At 45.4% G+C, this 21,734-nt stretch overlaps 1 protein-coding gene and 1 pseudogene across 4 annotated transcripts in view; one reads left to right on the top strand and one right to left on the bottom strand.

Moving 5' to 3' along the window:
• Positions 1 to 1,976: 1,976 nt before the first annotated feature.
• On the bottom strand, positions 1,977 to 6,022 carry LOC112919258 (large ribosomal subunit protein uL5-like; annotated as a pseudogene).
• A 141-nt stretch (positions 6,023 to 6,163) lies between these two features.
• Positions 6,164 to 21,734, top strand: part of ATP9B (ATPase phospholipid transporting 9B (putative)) — a 240,280-nt gene continuing 224,709 nt past the window's right edge. Inside the window, exon 1 of one of the 4 annotated variants that reach the window (XM_025997772.2) lies at positions 6,164 to 6,503. In XM_025997772.2, coding sequence (XP_025853557.1) covers positions 6,388 to 6,503 — 116 coding nt within the window. In that variant the 5' untranslated portion in view covers positions 6,164 to 6,387. The remainder of the gene's footprint in view (positions 6,504 to 21,734) is intronic. The other 3 variants (XM_025997773.2, XM_025997774.2, XM_072758143.1) reach the window with 3 other exon arrangements.

Below are 21,734 nucleotides of genomic sequence, written 5' to 3' on the forward strand. Positions count from 1 at the left end.
CCAGGGGCATCTGACAAGTTCTCTGGCCAGGCAAGGTGAGCCTGGGGTAGGAGCAGCCAGGGAGAAGACTGTGGAAACAGGAAGGATGAACAGAGAGAACAAAGTAGGGCTGCCAGCATGAGTGGGGGTGGGAGGGCTCTAGACGCATAAACCTCAACTCATTGAACAAACAAGTCATGGGAATGAGCACCACAGCATAGGGAGTAATAGTGGATAATAATACTGCAGCAACATTTCACCAGAAAAGATGAATGTTGGATGGTGTGGAATCACTATATTGCACACCTGACACTAATGTAACATACTATTACATATTACTATACAGTAATAATAAAAACATTTAATTCAAGGTAAATTTAGGGGCACCTGGGTGGCTCTGACAGTTAAGTGTCTGCCTTCAGCTTGGGCCATGATCCTGGGGTCCTGGGATCAAGTCCCCCGTTGGGCTCCCTCCTCTGTGGGGAGCCTGCTTCTCCCTCTGCTTCTCCCCTTGCTCATGCTCTCTCTCTGAAATGACTAAAAAAAAAAAAATCTTTAAAAAAATGAATTTATAAAAACAAACACCCTATACAATATCTGTGGGCTTCTGCAGTTTGCAATAAACATACTCAGCATGAATAACTTTTTGTTTAGAATTGAGTGATTAGGGGATCCCTGGGTGGCGCAGCGGTTTGGCGCCTGCCTTTGGCCCAGGGCGCGATCCTGGAGACCCGGGATCGAGTCCCACGTCGGGCTCCCGGTGCATGGAGCCTGCCTCTCTCTCTCTCTCTGTGTGTGTGTGACTATCATAAATAAAAAATAATAATAATAAAAAAAGAATTGAGTGATTAGCCCTCGGGGCTGGCATGGTAGAGACAAAGATGAGATTTCAATACAAGAAGGTGATTCTTCTAGAGCTGTTAAGAGACTTCCCATTTTTGTCATCATTGTGACTATGCCATTGTGTCTGGGAAGCAGTTCCCAGGTAAAATGAAAGGCGGACAGACCTTCTTCATCGCACAGCTGCTGATACAGAACAGCCATATCAATCCCAAACCCCAAGCAACCATAACGGGACTCCAAGGAGTCCACTCTGAGCCCTGTTTATTTATTCTTTAGGCAATCCTTTGAAACTCTCCATGAGAAGCTCTTAATTACATTTCTCCCATTTTTGATGGAATAGTTGAAATGTCTATGGTTCATTACAAAACCATAACAGGATGCTTGGTTTAAAGAAAACCAGGACTCTTCCAGATACATTGGTATCCACGTATGCAGGAGACGGGCCCCAGCCAATAAAGCAAAGAATGCATCAGTAGGAAATCATGAGCTAAAATTGGCCTTTGACAATGAGTTTGAAGACAGCTCTTCACAAGACTCATCTTTTATGGTAGTTTTTATAAAAAGATTGTGCATTGCAATAGCAGTCTTCAAACTTTTGCACTCATTGACTCCCTAACAGAACTTTGGAAAGTATATATCCCCTCACTAAGTTCTTATAGCAGCTAAACGTTTTCAGTTTAACTGTAAATACCAATGATAGATTTTGGCATGTTATATTTGTATTTGAAAATGGAACTGTGACATCAGTTCTCTAATAAGATTGATTGATTGATTGATTGATTGATTTAGAGAGCGTGGGCAGGGGGAGGGGCAGAGGGAGAAAGAGAATCTCAAGCAGGCTCTGTGCTGAGCAGGGAGCCTGATGCAGGGCTCGATCCCACGACCCTGAGACCATGACCTGAGCTGAAATCAAGAGTCAGATGTTCAACAGATTGATCCCCGCCCCCCCCGCCAGGTGCCTTGTGACATCACTTTGTAAAATGTATTGAATGACATTTAAATTCCATGATATGGTACCATGGTCATCCATTTAAATAATACATAACGAAGCTGCTCTTTGACATTTGAAAATCTTCCTTTTCGCCGAAGTACACTTTTTTAGAGAAACATTTTACCAGAAAGTTTTTATTAGCTGTTTGGATAGACATGGGAATTTATTTTCCAGGGAGGATGATCCCATCACACACCTGCTGGACCCACACGCGGCCTCCTCTTTGCTGATTCTGTGTTTGCAGCCGGTCTTGTGCTTCCCATCTGCGATGCTGAAACCTGGCCCACCCAGCACTGCATATACCAATGCTCGGGTCACGTGGGATCCCAGATAGATCAGCTCCTGGATCCCAAAGCCAAAGTTTCCAGTATTGGAGACATTATTTTTTTCTTAACTCACACTTTAGATCTTCCTCTGAGATTTCTTCTTCCTTGGCCCCATAGACTGTGCCGTGGACAGCAACCTTTTCATTTCTCCTGACGGCCTACCTAGCACACAGGATTCTGGCCTCCAGTCGGAACCAGTCTGTCCACGGGGTCCCCCACATGGACGTGGAGGCAGAGCTTGCGGAGGCGATGTTTCCATAGGGGGTTCTCCCTTTCACCTCCATCCTGGCCCATGATGGAGACCAGGAAGAGAATAATTTTTGAAGCGATAAAGTAGCTCTCGTGTAGATACATACTGAGCACATGCCAAAATTTCATCAACTTTCATCAACTTAGGAATCATGCAGAAGATCCAAGTAAGACCTTAAGACAGCCTCAGAGAGTTTTTCAGGACCTGGAATTCATTGATGTCTGGATAAGGCTGCTGAGTTAGACATAAAAGTGGTTAATATCTAAAGGACAATAAGCTATATGCTTTGTTGTTATATTTTCTACCTGAACAGAAATTATCTGCTTCTCTACTGGCAAAAATATTCAAACAAATGTGTAATTTCACTAACTGACATCTAATAAATAGAATACAGTCAGCCGAACAAAGTACATGGTCCCAGTCTTCAGGTGGCCGGTGAGCCTCAAGGACAAGAAACGTCATGCCAGCCTCCTTTCCCACATGTCCAAGTTCTGGCTGCCAGCATTCTCTTTCTAAAGCTCAGCGGGCCACTCTGGTCAAGAGGCAAACAACATGGCCTTTGGGGCCTGGGTTCTAGTTTTGGTGGTGCTAGCAGACCACTGTGACCCGTCTGTGCGAGGTAGGGACACTCACAGACCCCCTCCGAGGGCTGTGACTACGGCCGGTGATTGCATGGTCTGTAACTTCTATCCTCTCACTTCCCGCTTCTCCGGATGAGGCCTCTTAGACCTCGGCCATATCCTCGGATACAGTTTCCGGTCCTACTGACGTGACTTTCTACCGCTGCAGCCAGGATGCTTACACCTATGTAGGTAAACTGACCTTCAGGTGTAACTCTACCTTACTTGTTTGTTCCTTCTTCCATCCGTTCCTGCTTTAAAAACTCATTCCATGCCTTCCTGAAAGTGAATCAAGTATCCTCTGTCACTCCATTCCCCTCCGGTCACCTGTCATTATGCCTTCTCTCAGGATTCCTTCCGCGGTGGCGCTAGGGAGTGATGTCCCCATAGAAACACTGTGCACCTGCTCCCCGCCCCCCCACGCCCCCAGGTATTGGCGAGACAAGGGCCTCTGTAATTCCATCCTTGCAGCTTGAAAGTAGCCCTAGATAATACGCTGATAAAATAGCAGTGGTCATGTCTAAACAAACCATCTTTACCAAACGGTGGGAGGTAGATTTCACCTGTGAGCAGTGTGCTGACCCCTGCTCTACACCCTCAGCCCCTCTGGCGGGGTCTGGCTCCTGGGCTCCGCCTGGTTCCAGTTCCTCTTCCTATCTCTTGGAGCCTGCAGGGGATAATGGTTTCCACTCCAGCCATCACAGGAAGGTCACCAAACTTCTGGGGTTTTTATTCCCACCCACACATCTGTAAGCAGTTCCTCAGCTAAGCGCTCTTTAGTGGAGTGCTGCCGCAGGCCAGCTAGCTCCTGCTCAGGTCACACACAGATGCCACTGTGTCCCGAGTTACAGCAGCAGTTTGCAGATGCGCCTCCTGGCCCAGGAGCCACCTGCTGCAAGTAAGACACTCGGTCTAAGCTGTATCCCAACGTACCTATGGCTCACCTGGGCACAAAATGGGAATGAAGAATCTTGGCTAACCTAAACTAAATCAGCAATGGGAAAAGGAGCCAAGTGAGGTCAGGATTTGGAAAACAGATTCGAGGGGATTTTACTTAAAGCGGGTAGGCTGTGAAAGAGAAATATCCAGCAAAGAGCGAGTTCATGAAGGAGGAGAGGCAGAGGATTTGTCTCGTTATCACCCCACCCACTATGGGTTCTAGTTATCTAGCCAGAGGTAACCCCGTCCATTGTAAGGTGTAGTTGTCTACCTGGCGGTAACCGTGTCCGCTGTGGGGTGCGGTTGAGCACTTGGTATAACAATGTCAGCAGCTGAAAGAGGTGAGGAGCTGGGTCATAGCATCAGCTGCTGCAGGGAGTCTAAGGGAGAGAATGAGCCCATGTTCATTTTGCAAGCAAAGGTCACTCTGACAGTGATGTCCATAGAGTAGCCTGTGTATTCAAGCCACATAAGATGCAGTGAAGTAGCAAAATGGCACCAGAAAGTTGGAGCAACTACTTAAGAATATTATCTTTTTAACAAATAAGTTTTTGTGTGTGTGTGTGTGTGTGTGTGTGTGTGTGAGAGAGAGAGAGAGAGAGAGAGAGAGAGAGCACACACAAGCAGGGGGATTAGCAGGCAGAGTGAGAAGCAGACTCCTGGGTGACCACGAAGCCTGATGTGGGGCTCCATCCCAGGACCCTAAGATCATGACCTGAGCCGAAGGCAGACGCTTCACCAACTGAACCCCCGCATGTGTCCCACAAACAAGTTTTTAAGTTGGGAAAGTAATACATGAAAATATTTAGTTAAGATAAGTCTAGAATCTAGAAGTTTATGTTGAACGTATTGCTCCAAACACATAGTCATACAACGGATGACATAGTTATACAACGGATGTGTAAATTAGGGAAGCAGGAAACAAAAAGACACAGCAGCGCTTGAAAACACCAAAGTTACTGGACTAGAAACAGAGATGGGTGTGGCTCCAGTTGGCTGTGGCCTCTGCGCCGCCCTGGCCGTGGGGGCCGGTGACGGGCTCCCCCTGGGGCTCCGCTCCATGTAGGACGCTGACCTGAACCGCCAGAGAAGCCCTGTTGCCGACGGCTGCTTAGGGGTTAACAGGGTGGAAGACTCAGAGCGTGAATGCGTCGACCCAAGCCCAAGCCCAAGAGTGAATCCACCGCCTGCAGACCCCGGATCTGACGTGGTGTCCCTGCTACTGGGAGTGCGGACGGGCCGTGTGGGGCCCGGGTCCGGGCGAAGGTGGGAGCCGGTGGGAGCCGCTGCGGACGAGTGAGGAGGTTGGGCACCGGGGCGGCATCTCCTGAGCACTGAGAATGTGCCCACAAACCTAGATTCCAAGACATCTGAAGAGATCCGGTGCTAAGGAAAACAATCCACAAATCAAAAATCAGGACGTTTTCTTCTCCTTAACTTCAAGCAAGAAACAAAACAGGTAGAAATGAAATAAGAATAGGATAGGACAAAGACTGACGAGAAATCTTCAAAATAAAAAAATGAATTCACTGAAATAAATACCTCGAACTATCTAAGACAAAACTCCCTCCAAGACTAAACCAATAAAGGCTGCCGCAGCCAGGGAGCAGGGAAAGTCTGGGGCTGCCTGTCGGGGTGCGCAGCAGTTCGGGGACCTCCGAGAGGAGTGCACGGTGGGACGCAGGGAGAGGCAGGGGTTGGGCAGGCGGCCACACCCCGCTGGGGGAGGGCCTCGGCTCCCCCCGGCCCCCGGCCCCCGGCCCCCGACCCCAGGGTGCCCAGGCACCTGCTGTGTCAGGAAAGCCTCGGGGCCACACCCGTGCGGGACCTCGGGTGAGGCGGGAAGAGTCCCGGGCACAGCCCCAAGCTACGGGTGAATATGCCGACCTGGAACGGCTCAAGGACTGGGAGCTCCCCGGAATTCGGGGCCAGGGAGGGGAACTTTCCTCCGTAGGTGGGGGCCAAAGCCAGACGCACCCAACGCCGGGAAGCCCCCGCGGCCTCGGCACGCACACCCGCCCCGCAGGCCCGAAACACCGGCCGCGCGCGCCGCACACGCAGACGCACTCGCCCAGCGCCGGGGGCGGGGCTGCCGGGAGACCCCGCCTTCGCGCGCGCGCAGGCCACGCGGTGACGCCTTCCGGCCCGGACGCACGGGGGGGCGGGGGGAGCCTCGGAGCGACACCGCCTCCGCTCGCGCCGGCGCCGCGCGGTGACGTCATTGGGCCCGGAGGCGCTTCGAAGTCTCCTAACGCCGGCGCTTTCCGCGCCCTCCTTTGGCCGCACGCTGTCGTCATCAGGCCCCGACGCGCAGTGACGCGCTCGGGCCCCGACGCTCGGGGGGCGGCGCCTCGGCCGGGCTGGCGCCGAGCTGAGCGGGCGGGGAAAGGCAGCGAGTTGAGGTGGGGCGGGGAGGGCCGGAAAGGTTGCGGCCGGAACATGGCGGACCAGATCCCTCTCTACCCGGTTCGCAGCGCGGCGGCCGCGGCCAACCGCAAACGTGCGGCCTACTACAGCGCGGCGGGGCTCGGGCCGGGGGCCGAGCGGCCCAGGAGGTAACGACGGGGCCGACCTCCCTCCGCCCGCGGCGCCCGTCCCCCCGCGCCGTGTGCGGGTGGGGGCCCTGCCGGGGCGGGGGCCGTGCCCGGATCGCCGGACCCCTGGGTCCCCGGCCAGCGGATGTGTCCGCGCGCAGACGCTTCCGACCCCGGCGCGCCTGGGCTCCGGGAGCGTCCCCGCCGCGGGACCGGCTCCGCGACGGCGTGTCCGGGCCCGGCGGGGCCGCCCGCAGCTGTGTCGGGTCCGGGGCGCCGTGGGACGGGCGCGGGAGGTGCGCCACTGCCCACGGCCTGGGCGGACACGGCTGTGACCCGCGGAGGGCACGGGAACCGTGAGCGTGCCCGCCACGCACTGTCACTTCGTCGTGTGCTCACAGTATTTTTTGTCGACCAAAGTTTTTGCTTTTAGCAAGGGAAACGGAACTGTAGAAGGTTGAGTTGTCGGGGGGTGCCAGGGCTCAGTCGTCCGCCTGAAACCCGCGGTGGAGGTCTCGTCCTCTCCTTGGGTTCAGCTCACGTTCCACGCCCTCCTCGCCCAACAAGAATGCTGCATTTTATAGACGGTAGTTCCTAGAAAAAGTTATAAAGAGGGGGAATACTGCCTTCTACGGTTGATCGAAACTTTATTCCAGGTGAATCGTAGAAGCAATTAACTTTTTAAAAAGGTTGACTTACTTGAATGAGATGGGGGACTGGGAGGGGCAGATGCCGGGGCGGGGGGAGAATCTTCAGGGGCCCCGTTGGGGCCCCGCCTGGCCGCCTGATCTCGTCCTGAGATCGCCGCCGGAGCCCAAGTCAGGAAGCAGTTGACTTTTACTGCAGAAGAGGAAAAAAAACTACGTTTTTCGATAGCCAGTTGCTTCAGGATTTGAGTTTTAGAGTAATGTTGTTCTGGGCCTTTTGAGAAACTGAAACACAGAGCCCGAAAGTCTGTATTGTCATGTCTTAGAGCTCGATTGAATCTCGACTCATTTGCTTACTAAACTGAAACCCCGTTTCCTGGACGTAAGATGGGGGGATAGTGTTTTTTTCCTGCAGGATGGTGAAGGGTTACAGGAGAACCTAGCAAGGTGCCTGTGTCTAGCGTTCGGCCACAAGTACCGTTTCTCTTTCTCTCCCTGGTGTTACCTATTTAGTAATTGTGTTAGTGATTCTCTGAGTGCTTGATTTTAGATCGTTATTTGGAAATACGCTACTTATTTCACGTTTTGCATCTCAGTTTTTGCTCCAGGTATTTTGAGGTTCTGTCATTTGGTACGGACACATTATGCATCCTTATGTCTTCTGGTGGATTGTCTCATATTACAGAACGTTCTTCTTTGTCTCTGGTCATTTTCTTTGCTCTGAAATCTGCTTTATTGTGGATTAACGTTTACTTGATGTTCTCTTTGAACCCATCTAAGCTGAATTTGCAATGAGTTTCTTTGTTGGATCCTGGTTTTCCATTATGCACTCTGTCAGTCTCTGCACTGGTGCATTTCGACTCTTTATGTTTAAGTTAATTATTGCAACGTTAGAGTGTAGGTGCTATTTTATTATTTGTTTATTTCCTGTTTTTTTCTGATTCTCATTCCTCTTCTGTTTCACTTGCATTCCTTTAGATAATTTCAACTTTCCTTTTTGGATATTGCTACAGTATTTTTGAGTGCGGATGGTTGTATAGTTGTAGTATGTGCTCTAGTATACCTATGTGATTTATTACCAGGGGGTGTTGGGATTGGGATTTTAGGCTGTGCCCTAGAGTGTGTAAACATTATTTGCATTTTGGGCCTTTACCCGTCTTCTCCCCCTACGCTTTGAATAGCGTGTCTTGAATATCAGATGGTATTACACTTTTTGTTTGAATCATCAAATGTGGTTTATAAAGCTCATGATTATAGATTAGTCCATTGTATGTACCCATGGTTTTGATTTACTCTTTCTGGTATTCTTCCTTCCTAGTACTCCAGGATTCTTGTTTTTCTCCATTCCTTTCTATTTGAAGTGCTTCCTGTAACCAGTCTTGAAATTTCTTCTTAGAATGTTTTTATTTCTTTCTTCCTGAAGGATGATGGATTTATTGGCTCTAGAATTCCTGGTTGACAGTTCTCTTGTTAGCCTTGAAAACTTGTTACACGTCCATCTAGCCTTCATGATTTCTGATGAGAAGCTCACTGCTGCTGGAGTTGCTGTGCCCCTGTGGGTAATGTGCCATTTTCTCTGACTGCTTTCAAGTCTTTGTCTCTCATTTTTGCAGGTTTGATGGTGATGTATCTTGGTGTGGATTTCTTTCAGTTTATCTTAGTTGGTATTTAGTAAGCTTTTCTCATCTGTTGGGTTTTGTTTCAACAAAGTGAGGGAGTTTCTTCAAGTACTCTGGTCTTCACCGTCTTCTATTTCTCCTGCTGGTACTGGGATGATAGAAATGTTGGATCTTTTGCTAGTGTTACTTGACTCTCTTAGGCTTTTACCCCCTAGTTTCTTTTGTTTGTATGAAGATTGTGTGAATTGTATTGATTTTTTCTCAAATTCCCTAATTCTGCCCTTTGTCATCTTCACTCTTCTGTTGATCCCACGCAGTAGTGTTTTATTTTCACTAGTATATTTGTCAGTTTTATACTTTTTCTGTTTTAAGAGAGTTTGTAATTGGTTGTTGAAGCATTTTTATGTTTGCTGCTTAAAGTGATTGTCACATAATTCCCAGATCTGAGTTAATTCTAAGTTGTGTGTGTGTGTTTTAAGATTTTATTTATTTATTCATGAGAGACACAGAGAGAGAGGCAGAGGGAGAAGCAGGCTCTCTGCGGGGAACCTGATGTGGGACTCGATCCCAGGACCCCGGGGTTACGTTCTGAGCCAAAGGCAGACGTTCAGCCACTGGGCCACCCAGGTGTCCCAAGTTTTGGTGTCTTTTGATCTTCTTTTCTAACTCACACTGTTACTCTTCTGGTTCTTGGTATGACTGGTGATTTTTTTGTTTTATCCTGGACATTTTGTCTATTCTGGTTGGAGAATGTGGGTTCTGTTTATATCTTTTACTTTAGCAGGTGATCACCCTGTTTAGATTTAGCCTATAGATCCTGGCCTACATGTGTGGGCTGTGATTCCAGTGACAGTTTAACTTTGTGCTCAGAGTTTTGGTGTGCTTGGTTTATGTGTATGCTGGGACGTACTTGTATTCGCTTATACTGCTGAGAGGAAGGGGGGGACTTCCCCAGGCCCAGTGCCTCTTGGTATGAGAAGGAGTGGTTAGTCTATGTGATGAAAAGGCCTGTTGATGGGCAGTGTTGTGGTTGTACCTGCTCCGCACATGCCTGCTGGCTGTTGTGTGTGTCTGGCTAGGGGAGGAGTCTCAGCACCACTGTGGCCGAGTCCCTCTTGCTGGTGCCCCTTCTGCTCTGGTGTCTGGTGGCAGAGGAGGGGAGTTCAGGCCCTAAATAGAAGTGTATTCCTGGACTGGCTGCTTCTGAAGTAGGATTGTACTTGTTGGTGCTGCCTGGCTGCCCTCCTCGTGAGAGAGGGGCATCTCAGGCCCATGGGGACATAGGGGGCTTTCTGAGGCTCTAACCTCTTGTTGTGGCAGGGTTCCTCAAACTGGTGTCGCTCAGATGCACCAGTGTGCCCTGATGGGACAGGGGAGACTTTAGGTCTGTGGGGAAGGATACCCACGGCATTTGTTGATCTCTCTTGCTAGTAGTGGTGGACTCTCGCTCCTTCCAGGGGAGGAATGATCTTTCTGGGCTGCCCTTTCTTGCTAGGTTGGGAATGCCAGGCCTGTCTCTCCTTCCTTCTGTAGGGTGAGGGCATGTAGGATGTCCTGCCACTGTGTCGTTTCTTCAGTCATAGGTCCTGGTTGTACCTGCTCTGCACGTGCCTGTTGGCCAGCCCAACCCTCTGCCTCTTACCTGCTGCCTTCTTACCACCTTCCAGAGCTCTCCTTTGCTTGGCTCTTCCTTTATTTCCAAAGTTTATAGTTGGACTTAGGTAAGAGGAGCAGGGAGAGATTGTTCTTGCCTGGAATGTGCTTTAACATTATTTTGTGAAATTTGATCGTATTTTATCATAGTAACATATGGTAAAAGGCTTACAAGAAGATACTGTGGCTCTATACTCTGCTTATTCCTTCCTTCTTACCCCAGCCTCGGACCCCAGAGGCATTTATTTTGGATTCTTCTAGCTGTTTCTTCTGGTAGTTAAAATGTCCATATTTCAGTGGTTATATTCCTGACTCTGTCAACACCTAAAATTACTTTTTTTCTTTTCTTTCTTTTTAATGATGTTTATTTATTAGCGGGAGAGAGAGAAAGAGAGAGAACAAGCAGGGGGAACAGCAGAGGCAGAGGGAAATGCAGAGCCTGACATGGTGCTCAATTCTAGGACCTGGGATCATGACCTGAGCTGAAGGCAGATGCTTAACCTACTGAGCCATCCAGGTGTGCCTAAAATTACTTTTCTTTTGAAGCTTTCCATGATCTCAATGCCAGCTAGGACAGAATTAGATGCTGTTTGGCTCCTAAAGATCCCTGTTCCCCTCAGCACAGATTGCACTTGACTGTAAATACTTATTTTCCATGAAAAGAATGACAGTGACTGTCAGCTTTTACCACGATACCTGGCTTCATGAGATGACATGGGAAGAGTTCCCTTGTCTCCTGCTTTCTGGAAGACAGTGAATAGAGTCGGTGTTAACTTCTTTAAGTGTTTGGTAGAATTTTCCAGTGAAACCATCTGGACCTAGAGATTTCTTTTTTTGCTGTTTCAATTTACAAACTCAGTTTCTTTCATAGTTAACTAGGCTCTTCAAATGAGCTATTTCATATTGTATGAATTATGATTGTGCTCTTGAGGAATTGATCCTTTTCAGGAAAGTTGCCCTATTTATGTGTGTAGAGTTGTTTGTAGTATTCTCTTACTATCTTTTTGAAGTTTCATTTAGATACTGGTGGTTTGTGCCTTCACTCTTTGTTGATCAGTTTGGTATTTTAAAGTCACTTTATTTTACATTTTTTTCCTATAGTTTTCTGTTTTCAATTTTATTAATTTCTGTGCTTTATTTTTTCCTCCTTTTTGTTTGCTTTAGATTTATTTTTGTCTTTCAATTCTTGTTTCTTAGGGTAGGAGTTCAGACTATTGATTGATTGGAGACTTTTCCTCTTTTTAACATCAGCATGGTTAAAAAGCGTGGTTTGTGGTGTAAATTTCCCTTTTGGCACTGATTTATCTGTGTCCCACAAATTTTTGCATTTTGTTTTACTTTGAGACTTGCTTTTTGTTCCATGGATTATTTAGGAGCATGTATAGAAAATTTACTGCTACTTTTCTGTTACCAACTTCTAGTATGATTTCTTTATGGTTAAAGAGCATGCTTCATGTTATTTCATTTATTTTCATTTTGGTGATTAGTTTTGTGACCAAGAATATGGTCTTTATTGGTAAGAATTCTAGGGCCCAAAAGAAAGTGTATTGTGTTTTCTTTGGATGAAATATTCTGGAACGTTGACTAGATCCTGTTTTTTTTTTAAGGTTATTTATTTATTTATTTATGAAAGACATACAGCGAGAGAGGCAGAGACACAGGCAGAGGGAGAAGCAGGCTCCATGCAGAGAGCCCGACATGGGACCGGATCCAGATCCCGGGTCTCTAGGATCATACCCTGGGCCGCAGGTGGCACCAAACTGCTGCACCACCAGGGCTGCCCCCTTTTAGTTATTCTTGCTAGTTTATGGTGTGGTTGTTCTCTTGGTTGTTGAGAGTGGTTTGGTTGTTAGAAGTCTCTAACTTCAATTGTGCATTTGTCTATTTTTCCTTTTAGTTTTATCAGTTTTTACTTCACATGTTTTGCCAGTCTGTCATTTGGTGCAGACATGTTTGGGATTATTCTGTTTTGATAGGCTGACACTTTTATTATTAAATAATTTCCGTCTGTCTCTATTAATATTTTTGCTCTGGGCTTGGCTTTTTCTGACACTTATATAGCCACTCAGGCTTTCTTTTGATTAATGTTTGCCTGGCATATAATTTTCCATCCTTTTACTTTCAGCCTACTTATATTTGAGGTGAGTTTCTTATAGTCAGCTTATAGTTGGCTTATGTTTTTTATCAACTCTGCCAATCTCTGTCTTATGATTATATGTTTAGAACATTTAAGTTTGGTATAATGATTGACAAGTTAGAGCTTATATCTGCCATTTTTGTTTTGATTGCCATGTTTTTTGTTTCTTTGTTTTCTTTTTCCTGTTTTTCTCTGGGTTACTTGAACATTTTTTAGAATTCCATTTTGATTTAACAGTGGTGTTTTCCCACTGTATCTCTTTGTATCTCTTATTTAGTGGCAGTTCCAGGTGTTACATTATATGTATGTGACTCATCCCAGTATTCTGGTGTTGATATTTTATAAGTGTTAATAAAGTGAGGAGTCCTTACCTCTTTACATCCCTGTACTGATCCCTACTGATGAAGTATTTCTCTTGTAAAGTTATGTGTAAATTTGCATATGTAAAAGTATGTAAATATTTCTCTTATATCTGACTAGAGCTATAGATCAGACAGTGTTATAATTTTGGTCTCTTTCAAACATAACCTAGAAAACTGAAAAGGAGAAGAAATGCCTGTTGTATTGATCCATGTTTTTTTCCCTGTTTCTGTTGTTCTCTTATTTCCAGAAGTTCCTGAATTTCTTACTGTATTATTTCTGTTCTAAGAATTCCTTGCTATTCTTTTAGTGTAGGTCTGCTGAAAATAAATTTTCTTAGTTTTCTTTCATCTTAGGAGGTCTTATTTTTCCTTCATTCCTGAAGGGTAATTTCACCAGATATACAATTTGAGGTTGACAGTTCTTTTTCTATTTTAGCACTTGGAAAATGTTATATTCCTTCTTTCTGGCCTCCATGATTTCTGATGAGAAATCTGATGTTCTTTGAATGTTTTATTTTTTCCTTTGGCTATGATGTCATTTTTCATTACTTCCAAGCTTTTCTCTTGTCTTTAGTTCTCAGTAGTTTATTATGGGTCTTGGCATAGATTTTCTTTGGGTTTATACTGTTTAGGGTTCACATAGCATATTGAATCTGCAAGTTTATATCTTTCATCTAGTTAGAAGTTTTCAGCCATTATTTGTCTAAATAATTTTCAAGCCCTATCCACTTTCATCTCTTCTAATACTGTCCCAGGAGACACCTTCTGAGATCTTTTCGTGTGTCTCTTACGGTCCTGAGTTTCTGCTCATTTGTTTTAAGTCCATTTTCTGTCCAGATTGGATGGTTTCTTATGTTCACTCTTCAAGTTCATTGACTTTTCCTTTGTTTTTTCTGCCTCTGAATCCTATCTATTAAGTTTCCAAATCTCTGCTAATGTATTTTTCAGTTGTAGAATTTCCATTTGATTCTTCTTTGTATTAGCCTTCTTTGCTGAAATAGCTGGTTTTTTGTTTTCATTTTCTTCAAGTATGTTTGTAATTGCCCATTGATACATTTTTATGATGAATGTTTTAGAATCTTTATCACATTTCAACATATGCATCTCTTTGATGTTGGCATCTGTTGATTATCTTTCCTTCAGAAGGAGATATTTCTTGGCTTGTGGTATAATGAGTACTTTTTGATTGTATCCTGGACATTTTGAGTATTATGCTGTGAGCTCTAGACTTAGTTCAAATCTTCTGTTTTATCAGGCCTCCTCTGACACCACTGGGACTGGGGACCAGGGAATTGGGATGAAGTGACGCTGCCTTGTTACTGCCAGATGGGGTGAAAGCCAGGTTCCTTTTGACCCCTGGGAGAAGAGGGTGCCCCATTACCACAGGGCAGAGATGGGGTCTGTGGTGCCCCTGGAGCTCTGCTCATGTCCCCTTGTCTGGAGATGGAGGAATGCCTGTTTATTGCAGCCCGTGGCTGCCTGCTGTATGGCCTTGAGACCCTTTACCTCTGGGTTCCTGTGACAGTGGTGGGGATGGGCAGGAGGGACAGACTGTTCTTGGGGCTCTCTTTGGTTTGTGCCCTTGGCTTTTTTCTGGCTGCTGACTCTCTAGTACATAATTTGGGGTAAATGAGGCAGAAGGAGCACGTTGGGAATTCACTGTTGTGTGACCTCTGGAGTCCAAGGTCCTTCCTAGTCTGCCTCCTCCTCTTCACCTCTCCCTGTGTCCTCTCCAGGATTATAGCTTTGTTGGTGGGGGTGGGGCATCCAGTCAGTGTTGCTCTGGAACTGGCAGGAAGGAGTCATTTACCTTTGTTCTGTTTTTGTCTTTCCTCATTTTATTTTAAAGTTACTCTTATTTATTTTTTCATTCACTAACAACTCTTTGGATATAGTTCACATACCATACAGGTCTCCCATTTAGAGTGTAAAATTCAATGTTTTGCCGTATTCACAGGAAAGTGCAGCCATCACCACAGTCAGTGTTGGAGGGTTTTCTTCACCTCTGAAAGAGACCTGGCGCCCTGTTATTACCACCTCCACCTCATCTCCATAAGTGTTCTTATTGCAGTCAGATGTACTTGATAAAGCTGTTTTTAAGTGTATTTTTGGCTTTTAACAGATCTCTTTAATTTCAGAGTTCAGAACTGTAAGGTTTTATATCAAAACTAGGCTTTTCTAGTATTTCTGTTTTGGGAAATGTATGTTATACGTTAGAATGCAGCTAAAAAATAGATTAAATATAAACAATGTAAATACAGTCTTGTATTTCCAAGGACAAAAGTTTATGTTACAAGGTCTTTTTCCTTCACATTGACTATTGAAAGCTAATTAGTTGTTAGAAAAACAGCTTTGATACGGGCTTTTCTTGCTTTGTGAGCTTTATTTATTTTTATTTTTTTTTTTTTTTTTTTTTTTTTTTTAAATTTTTATTTATTTATGATAGTCACAGAGAGAGAGAGAGAGGCAGAGACACAGGCGGAAGGAGAAGCAGGCTCCATGCACCGGGAGCCTGATGTGGGATTCGATCCCGGGTCTCCAGGATCGCGCCCTGGGCCAAAGGCAGGCGCCAAACCGCTGCGCCACCCAGGGATCCCTGTGAGCTTTATTTATTTTTAAGATTTTATTTATTTATTCATGAGACACACACACAGAGAGGCAGAGACACAGGCAGAGGGAGAAGCAGGCTCCATGCAGGGAGCCTGACTGTGGGACTCAATCCTGGATCTCCAAGATCGCATCCTGGCCTGAAGACGGTGCTAAACCGCTGAGCCACCCGGGCTGCCCTGCTTTGTGAGCTTTAAAAGGCTTTTTCCAAAAAAAAGAAAAAAAAAGGCTTTTTCCAGGATCCCTGGGTGGCGCAGTGGTTTGGCGCTTGCCTTTGGCCCAGGGCGCGATCCCGGAGACCCGGGATCGAATCCCACATCAGGCTCCCGGTGCATGGAGCCTGCTTCTCCCTCTGCCTATGTCTCTGCCTCTCTCTCTCTCTCTGTGTGACTATCATAAATAAATAAAAATTATAAAAAAAAAAAAGGCTTTTTCCTTGACCATATAAAAATGTCATTTTGCGCTTATAATGTATAATGAATTGTAGTAATGTATTTTAAAGATTCTCAGGTTTTCCTTGGGGTGAAATTATTTTTATTTCATTATAATCATACCAGTTTAGTACACAATATACTTAAAATATAGGGATTGTAAATTGTTACAACTTGTATAAAATTTTTCATCATTGGGTTTGTATTATGAAAATTTCAGTGGGCTGAATTAGATACGATGTGAGTGTGGTTAATACAGGAGGATGTTCTTGTATTTTAGCAATGGGGGAGGCTGGTGATTTTATTTATTTATTTATTTTAGAAGTTATTAGGTGAGTGAAATACTGTGTCCCACACATAGTATTTAACAGTTCGGTAAGAATGTAATTACTTGTTAAAATCCTTTCTATAAACTAATGTGAGGCATTGCTTTTCTTCTTGCATTGTGTATAGTTGAGTAGAAGTAAGGTATTTGTTAATTTGATATTTTTCATTTCTGACTTTTAAATGGTACCTATGTCATTCAAATTATCTTCGCAGTTGAAGGAGGAATGAATGAACCTGGACATATTTTGTTTATCCATGTCTGTTAGTACCTTTTCTTTTCTTCTCATTGCAGTATGGCTTTTGGCCCTGCCTAGAGCCATTTGCAGTATTATAATAGTTAAACTTTAGTGTTTGAAAAGAGATTCATGCTGAGAACAGATGGCTATTGTCTGATTATCTCTAAAATATTAGTGTGTTTCTTGATAGAGGCAAAACAAATTTTTTTTAATGCTGGTTTTCTCATTCTAAGTATCTATATACAATTTTTCCTGAGTCTTTACTGGTCGTAAAGATGAAACTTCTTCTTTTCTGTGATGATTCACAACTGAAAAGGTTTTTCCAGGTACGGAATGATTCTTAAGATGGCATTTATCAAAGTGCCCAGGCCCAGGATTCCTTGGAATCAGAGATATGTTTTTAAGGATCTGTAGTTAAGTTTGTGAAATTCTTTAAACCTGCCAGAATAGAAATGTTTTACTTCATTTTCTACAACTGACAGTATTAGGATGAAGATAGATTTGGTGATTGTGAACATCATGGTTTTAGGGAACTGGATGGAGTATGTATCCTGAGCTGTTTGGCCCACTTATCTTCAAGTTTCTGGATTGGCATTTATATAATATTAGATCTTGTACCATTAATTCTCATTTAGAAGTTTATTTCAATTTATGTGTAGTATTGGTGTAATTTCTTATGTCAAGAAATTGGTACTGAGGTTTCTGACAGAACATCTTGGAAGAGGAGTCAGTGGCTCCGAGGTTACTGTGTACATGGTTCGTGTGGGGGCATCTCTGGGTGTGAGGGGCTGACTGGTTCTGGCCCTTCTTGCTTGTTTTTATTGCTAAGGTCAAGGCATGCTTTTCAGGCACTGTTCCTTTACTTTTTTTTTTTTTTTCTTCTTTTTTTCTTTTCTTTTCTTTTTAGACTATTCTGTTGTTTTTTTTTTAAATTTTTATTTATTTATGATAGTCACACAGGGAGAGAAAGAGAGAGAGAGAGAGGCAGAGACACAGGCAGAGGGAGAAGCAGGCTCCATGCACCAGGAGCCCGACGTGGGATTCGATCCTGGGTCTCCAGGATCGCGCCCTGGGCCAAAGGCAGGCGCCAAACCGCTGCGCCACCCAGGGATCCCTATTCTGCTGTTTATCTCCTCTGCTGCTGTAGGAAAGGAAGAGTCCCGATTTCCCAGTAGTTACACAGTTCTGCTTTTTTCTTTTTTAAGATTTTTTTTATTCATGAGAGACAGAGAGAGAGAGAGAGAGGGGCAGAGACATAGGCAGAGGGAGAAACTGGCTGCATGCAGGGAGCCCAATGTGGGACTCGATCCCGGGACTCCAGGATCACATGTCCTGGGCTGAAGGCAAGTGCTAAACCGCTGAGCCACCCAGGGATCCCCGGTTCTGTTGCTTATTAATGACTCATCAGTGACACACTTGAACTTGGAAGCAGTATTTGATGAAGGAAACATACACATTTCTTTATAGCACTTTGTTGCTTTGTTTTTCTACTTTACTAACATGCAGGCAAAAGGAGGCAGTGTTTATTTTTCTTAAAGAAAGTTTAAGCTGTAGGCATATTTTAAATGGTTTCTCCCTTTACTATATCAGTTGCCTTCTCAGAAATGTTCCTCATCAAAATGGAAACAATAAGGCTGTTAGATACTTAATGTGAGTTTAAGCTAGTTATTGTATTGACCTACTTTTACTTTTACTTTTACTTAGATACATGTAAATTATGCACCTTCTAGTACTTGAGTGTTTTGTTGAAAGTTCCTAATTTTTCTAAACCTTTGGCAGCAGCAAGAGAGCTGTCTCCATTTCTTAGCGTGGCAGTACTCTTGGGTTTGGTATCATCTGTTCTGTCGTCTTTGTTCACATTGTTTTTATTCGTTTTAAAAATATGTTTCCAGAATTATACTTAATTGCTGGAAACGTTGATTTTTCTTGAGTGACAAACCAATTAAGTGTGTATGACACTAGGCAACAAAGACACTTAAGATTTTCTGCTTATCCTGTCTCTGAAAAAATCCATTATTCATCATCTTATTGTTTTTAAATACTGAGGTAAAATTTTCAATACAATAGGAAAATTGCTTTGGAAATGGAATAAATTGCTTGCCAGTTCAAAGGCTCCATCTCTGAAGTGGAGGTTACTAAACATGATGTTGCTTATGTTCATTTTCTTTCAGATGCTTTTTACTACTTTTCTAGCATTAAACTTGATAAGATTGTGACTTTTGCTAAAATGCAATACAGTCGCGGAAAGAACTTAATGAAGAAGACTAAAAATCTCATTTTGTATACTATATTATAATACATTTAAGTGGCATTTTGAATTTTAATTGCATTTTGTATAAATATTCATTTTGTAGTTGACTTTTAAAAGAAATGATTTTATGCACAGAATTAGAAAAAGGGAATTTTTCTGAGGAAACCTACTGACTCTGTTTTCGGCCTCCTACTTCATAGATGAGAAGACCCTTTGCCTGAGCGTCTAAAATGATGAGTCCCTTGTTGTGGGGGTGTTATGTGCTGGTGTCAGCGGTCCCTGGAATAAGTGAGCCCTGGGGGCTAGTGCGGCAGCAAGGGCCGGGGCCGCCGCTCCTCTCCTTGTGGTCACTGCTGTCAGCGACAGTGCAGTGGTCAGACACGTGTGACCGAGACTAATCATTGGTATCACAGTCTGTGCCTTTTTGGGCGGACTCCTGTGCAGCACAGCACAGTCAGCAGTGGTCGTCTTTGTAGATTCATCTTGTATACATTCTTCATGTTTTCAAATATTTGTGTTTGCATGGGATAATTAGAACCTATGGTGAAAGTTTACTCACATGACCAAAAAAAAGGACTTTCGAAGCATTTTCAAAAGCCGTTCTCCGGAAAAGTTGTTCCCACACTGTTACAAGCCATTACGAGTGCCCACTTATCCAAGACTGTTAAGAATGCTAACTGTTAAGAATTCCTTTTTTCAGTTGTTTTAATTTGCATGTGGTAAAAGTTCTTTTGAAAACAAAAATGATTCCTAGCTTTAAAACCTTCCAGTGACTTCCCTTTCCACTGAGAATTAGTGAGAGTCCTTCCACTGGCTGCCCTGCCCTCGGGCCCCACTCGGCAGCCTCCTCAGCTGCCTCCGGGGCTCGCCCGCTCCAGCTGGCTGGCTTCCCCTCACCCCTCCGGGTCTTCCCAGACCTTCTGTGCCTCTGTCTCTTCTTGAGACCCAGCTGCCTCTGGCCTCACACCTTTGCCGGGGCCTCCGCTGCCTGTCTCCCTCTGCATGCAGCCCACCCGCTCTGTGTTGGCGCTGGCGGTCCCAGGGCTCTGTGGGCCTCCTGCCCCATCCCCGCCACCCCGCTGCCCTGGTGGGCGCTGGCTCTGGGCAGCCCCTCGGCGGTGGGTTCCCAGGCTGGCGTCCCTGACGAGGCCGTGCGTGATGCTGTGCATGCAGCTGTAGGTCCCTTCGTCATGGATTATCTTTGCTCTTCCGTCATTCCATCATGTTTGCTTTATAAAAATTGTATTTGTAAGGACTGTTCATGAGATGTTGTTTTCTTGTCACGCGCTGTGACATTTCCCCCAGTGTCTCCTTTGCTCTGAGGGGGGTGCCCGGCTGTAGCAGGCTCTGCATCCCCCAGCCCCCATTTCGAGGCACTGTCTCCTCAGATGTTCTTTCTCCTAGTGTCTGCTATCTGATCTCACCCACACACCAGCTCCCCCAGGGATCAGACTTCTGCCCGAGTGTGCCGAGTGTATGAAGATTTGGTTTTCCAGGTGACTGTGCCACCGTTAGCGCGTTAATTGTGGCAGCGCCAGGACCCGGAGGGCAGGCCTCGGGCACAGTTCAGGCTGACCTGGGGGGTACGGCCCAGTGTGGCCTGTGGGAGATGTGGGTAATGCTGAGGAAATAGCCATCCTTCAGGGGTTACTTGGCTGCTGTGGAGCAGCAGTCAGTAATATTTACAGAAATTGTCTTTCTTTCTTTCTTTCTTTCTTTCTTTCTTTCTTTCTTTCTTTCTTTTCTTTCTTTCTCCTTCCTTCCTTCCTTCCTTCCTTCCTTCCTTCCTTCCTTCCTTCCTTCCTTTTTAAAGATTTTAATTTATTTATTCATGAGAGACACAGAGAGAGAGAGGTAGAGACACAGGCAGAGGGAGAAGCAGGCTTCATGCAGGGAGCCCGATGTGCGACTCTATCCCAGGACTCCAGGATCACGCCCTGGGTGGAAGGCAGGTGCCAAACCGCTGAGCCACCTAGGGATCCTGAAATTGTTTCTTTTTAAGAAAATTCTGTCAGACACAACATAAAACTTAGCATCTTGACCACGTCTGCTTGAGGGTGGGGGGCAGTAAGCACACTGACACTGTTGTGCCGTTGTCCCCACGGTCCCTTGGGTCTTCTGAACCCAAACTCTGCTCCCATGGAACGCCTTGCCATCCCCCTCCCAGTCCCCAGCCCTCTCCGGATCTGCATGTGGAGTTGACTGTCCTCATCATCGCACGGAGCTGGACACCATCACGGTTTGTCTTCTTGTTTCTGGCCCAACTGAGCGTCGTGTTCTCAAGCTTCGAGCTGTAGCACACATCACATTTCCTTCTTTTTTTAAAGCTGATTGATGTCACAATATAAAGATGGACCACATTTGTCTTGGGCATCTAATGCTATTTTTCTTTTTTATAGTAAAACTTTCCAGCCAGCTCAGGTGACTCAGTGGTTTAGTGCTGCCTTCAGCCCAGGGTGTGATCCTGGAGACCTTGGATTGAGTCCCAAGTCAGGCTCCCTGCATGGAGCCTGCTTCTCCCTCTGCCTGTGTCTGTCCCCCCCCCCCCCCCCCCGTCATGAATAAATAAATAAAATCTTAAAAACAGAAAAAAAACTTTCTTTGTTAATTGTCTAAAATAAAACAGAATTAATAGAATGTTTATGAAGTGCTTAGATTCATGCCTGACTGTTTCAGAAACTCTGGCCTCTGGCTTCTGACCTTCCTTCTCTCAACACTGAATTCCTATCTGGGAGGCAGGGAAGGGAGGCCGTGCAGGCTTGCACATTCACTGTCCTTCCCTTGGCCTCGCCCTCTGCTTTCTTTCTCTCCTGCCCTCCCTCCCCCAGGGGATACATGTCCTGTGATCTGTAGCAGGGAGGGGTCAACCCAGAATCTAGATGTTTCTTCCTACTCTTCCTCCCTCCACGCCCACTTCAGAGACGCCCTTGTGACACCAGCTGGTCCCGAGGTTCCGCTTCCCCACTGCTGTGCCGACATGTC

Source organism: Vulpes vulpes, chromosome 5 (genome assembly GCF_048418805.1).
Source record: "Vulpes vulpes isolate BD-2025 chromosome 5, VulVul3, whole genome shotgun sequence".
Taxonomy (NCBI): domain Eukaryota; kingdom Metazoa; phylum Chordata; class Mammalia; order Carnivora; family Canidae; genus Vulpes; species Vulpes vulpes.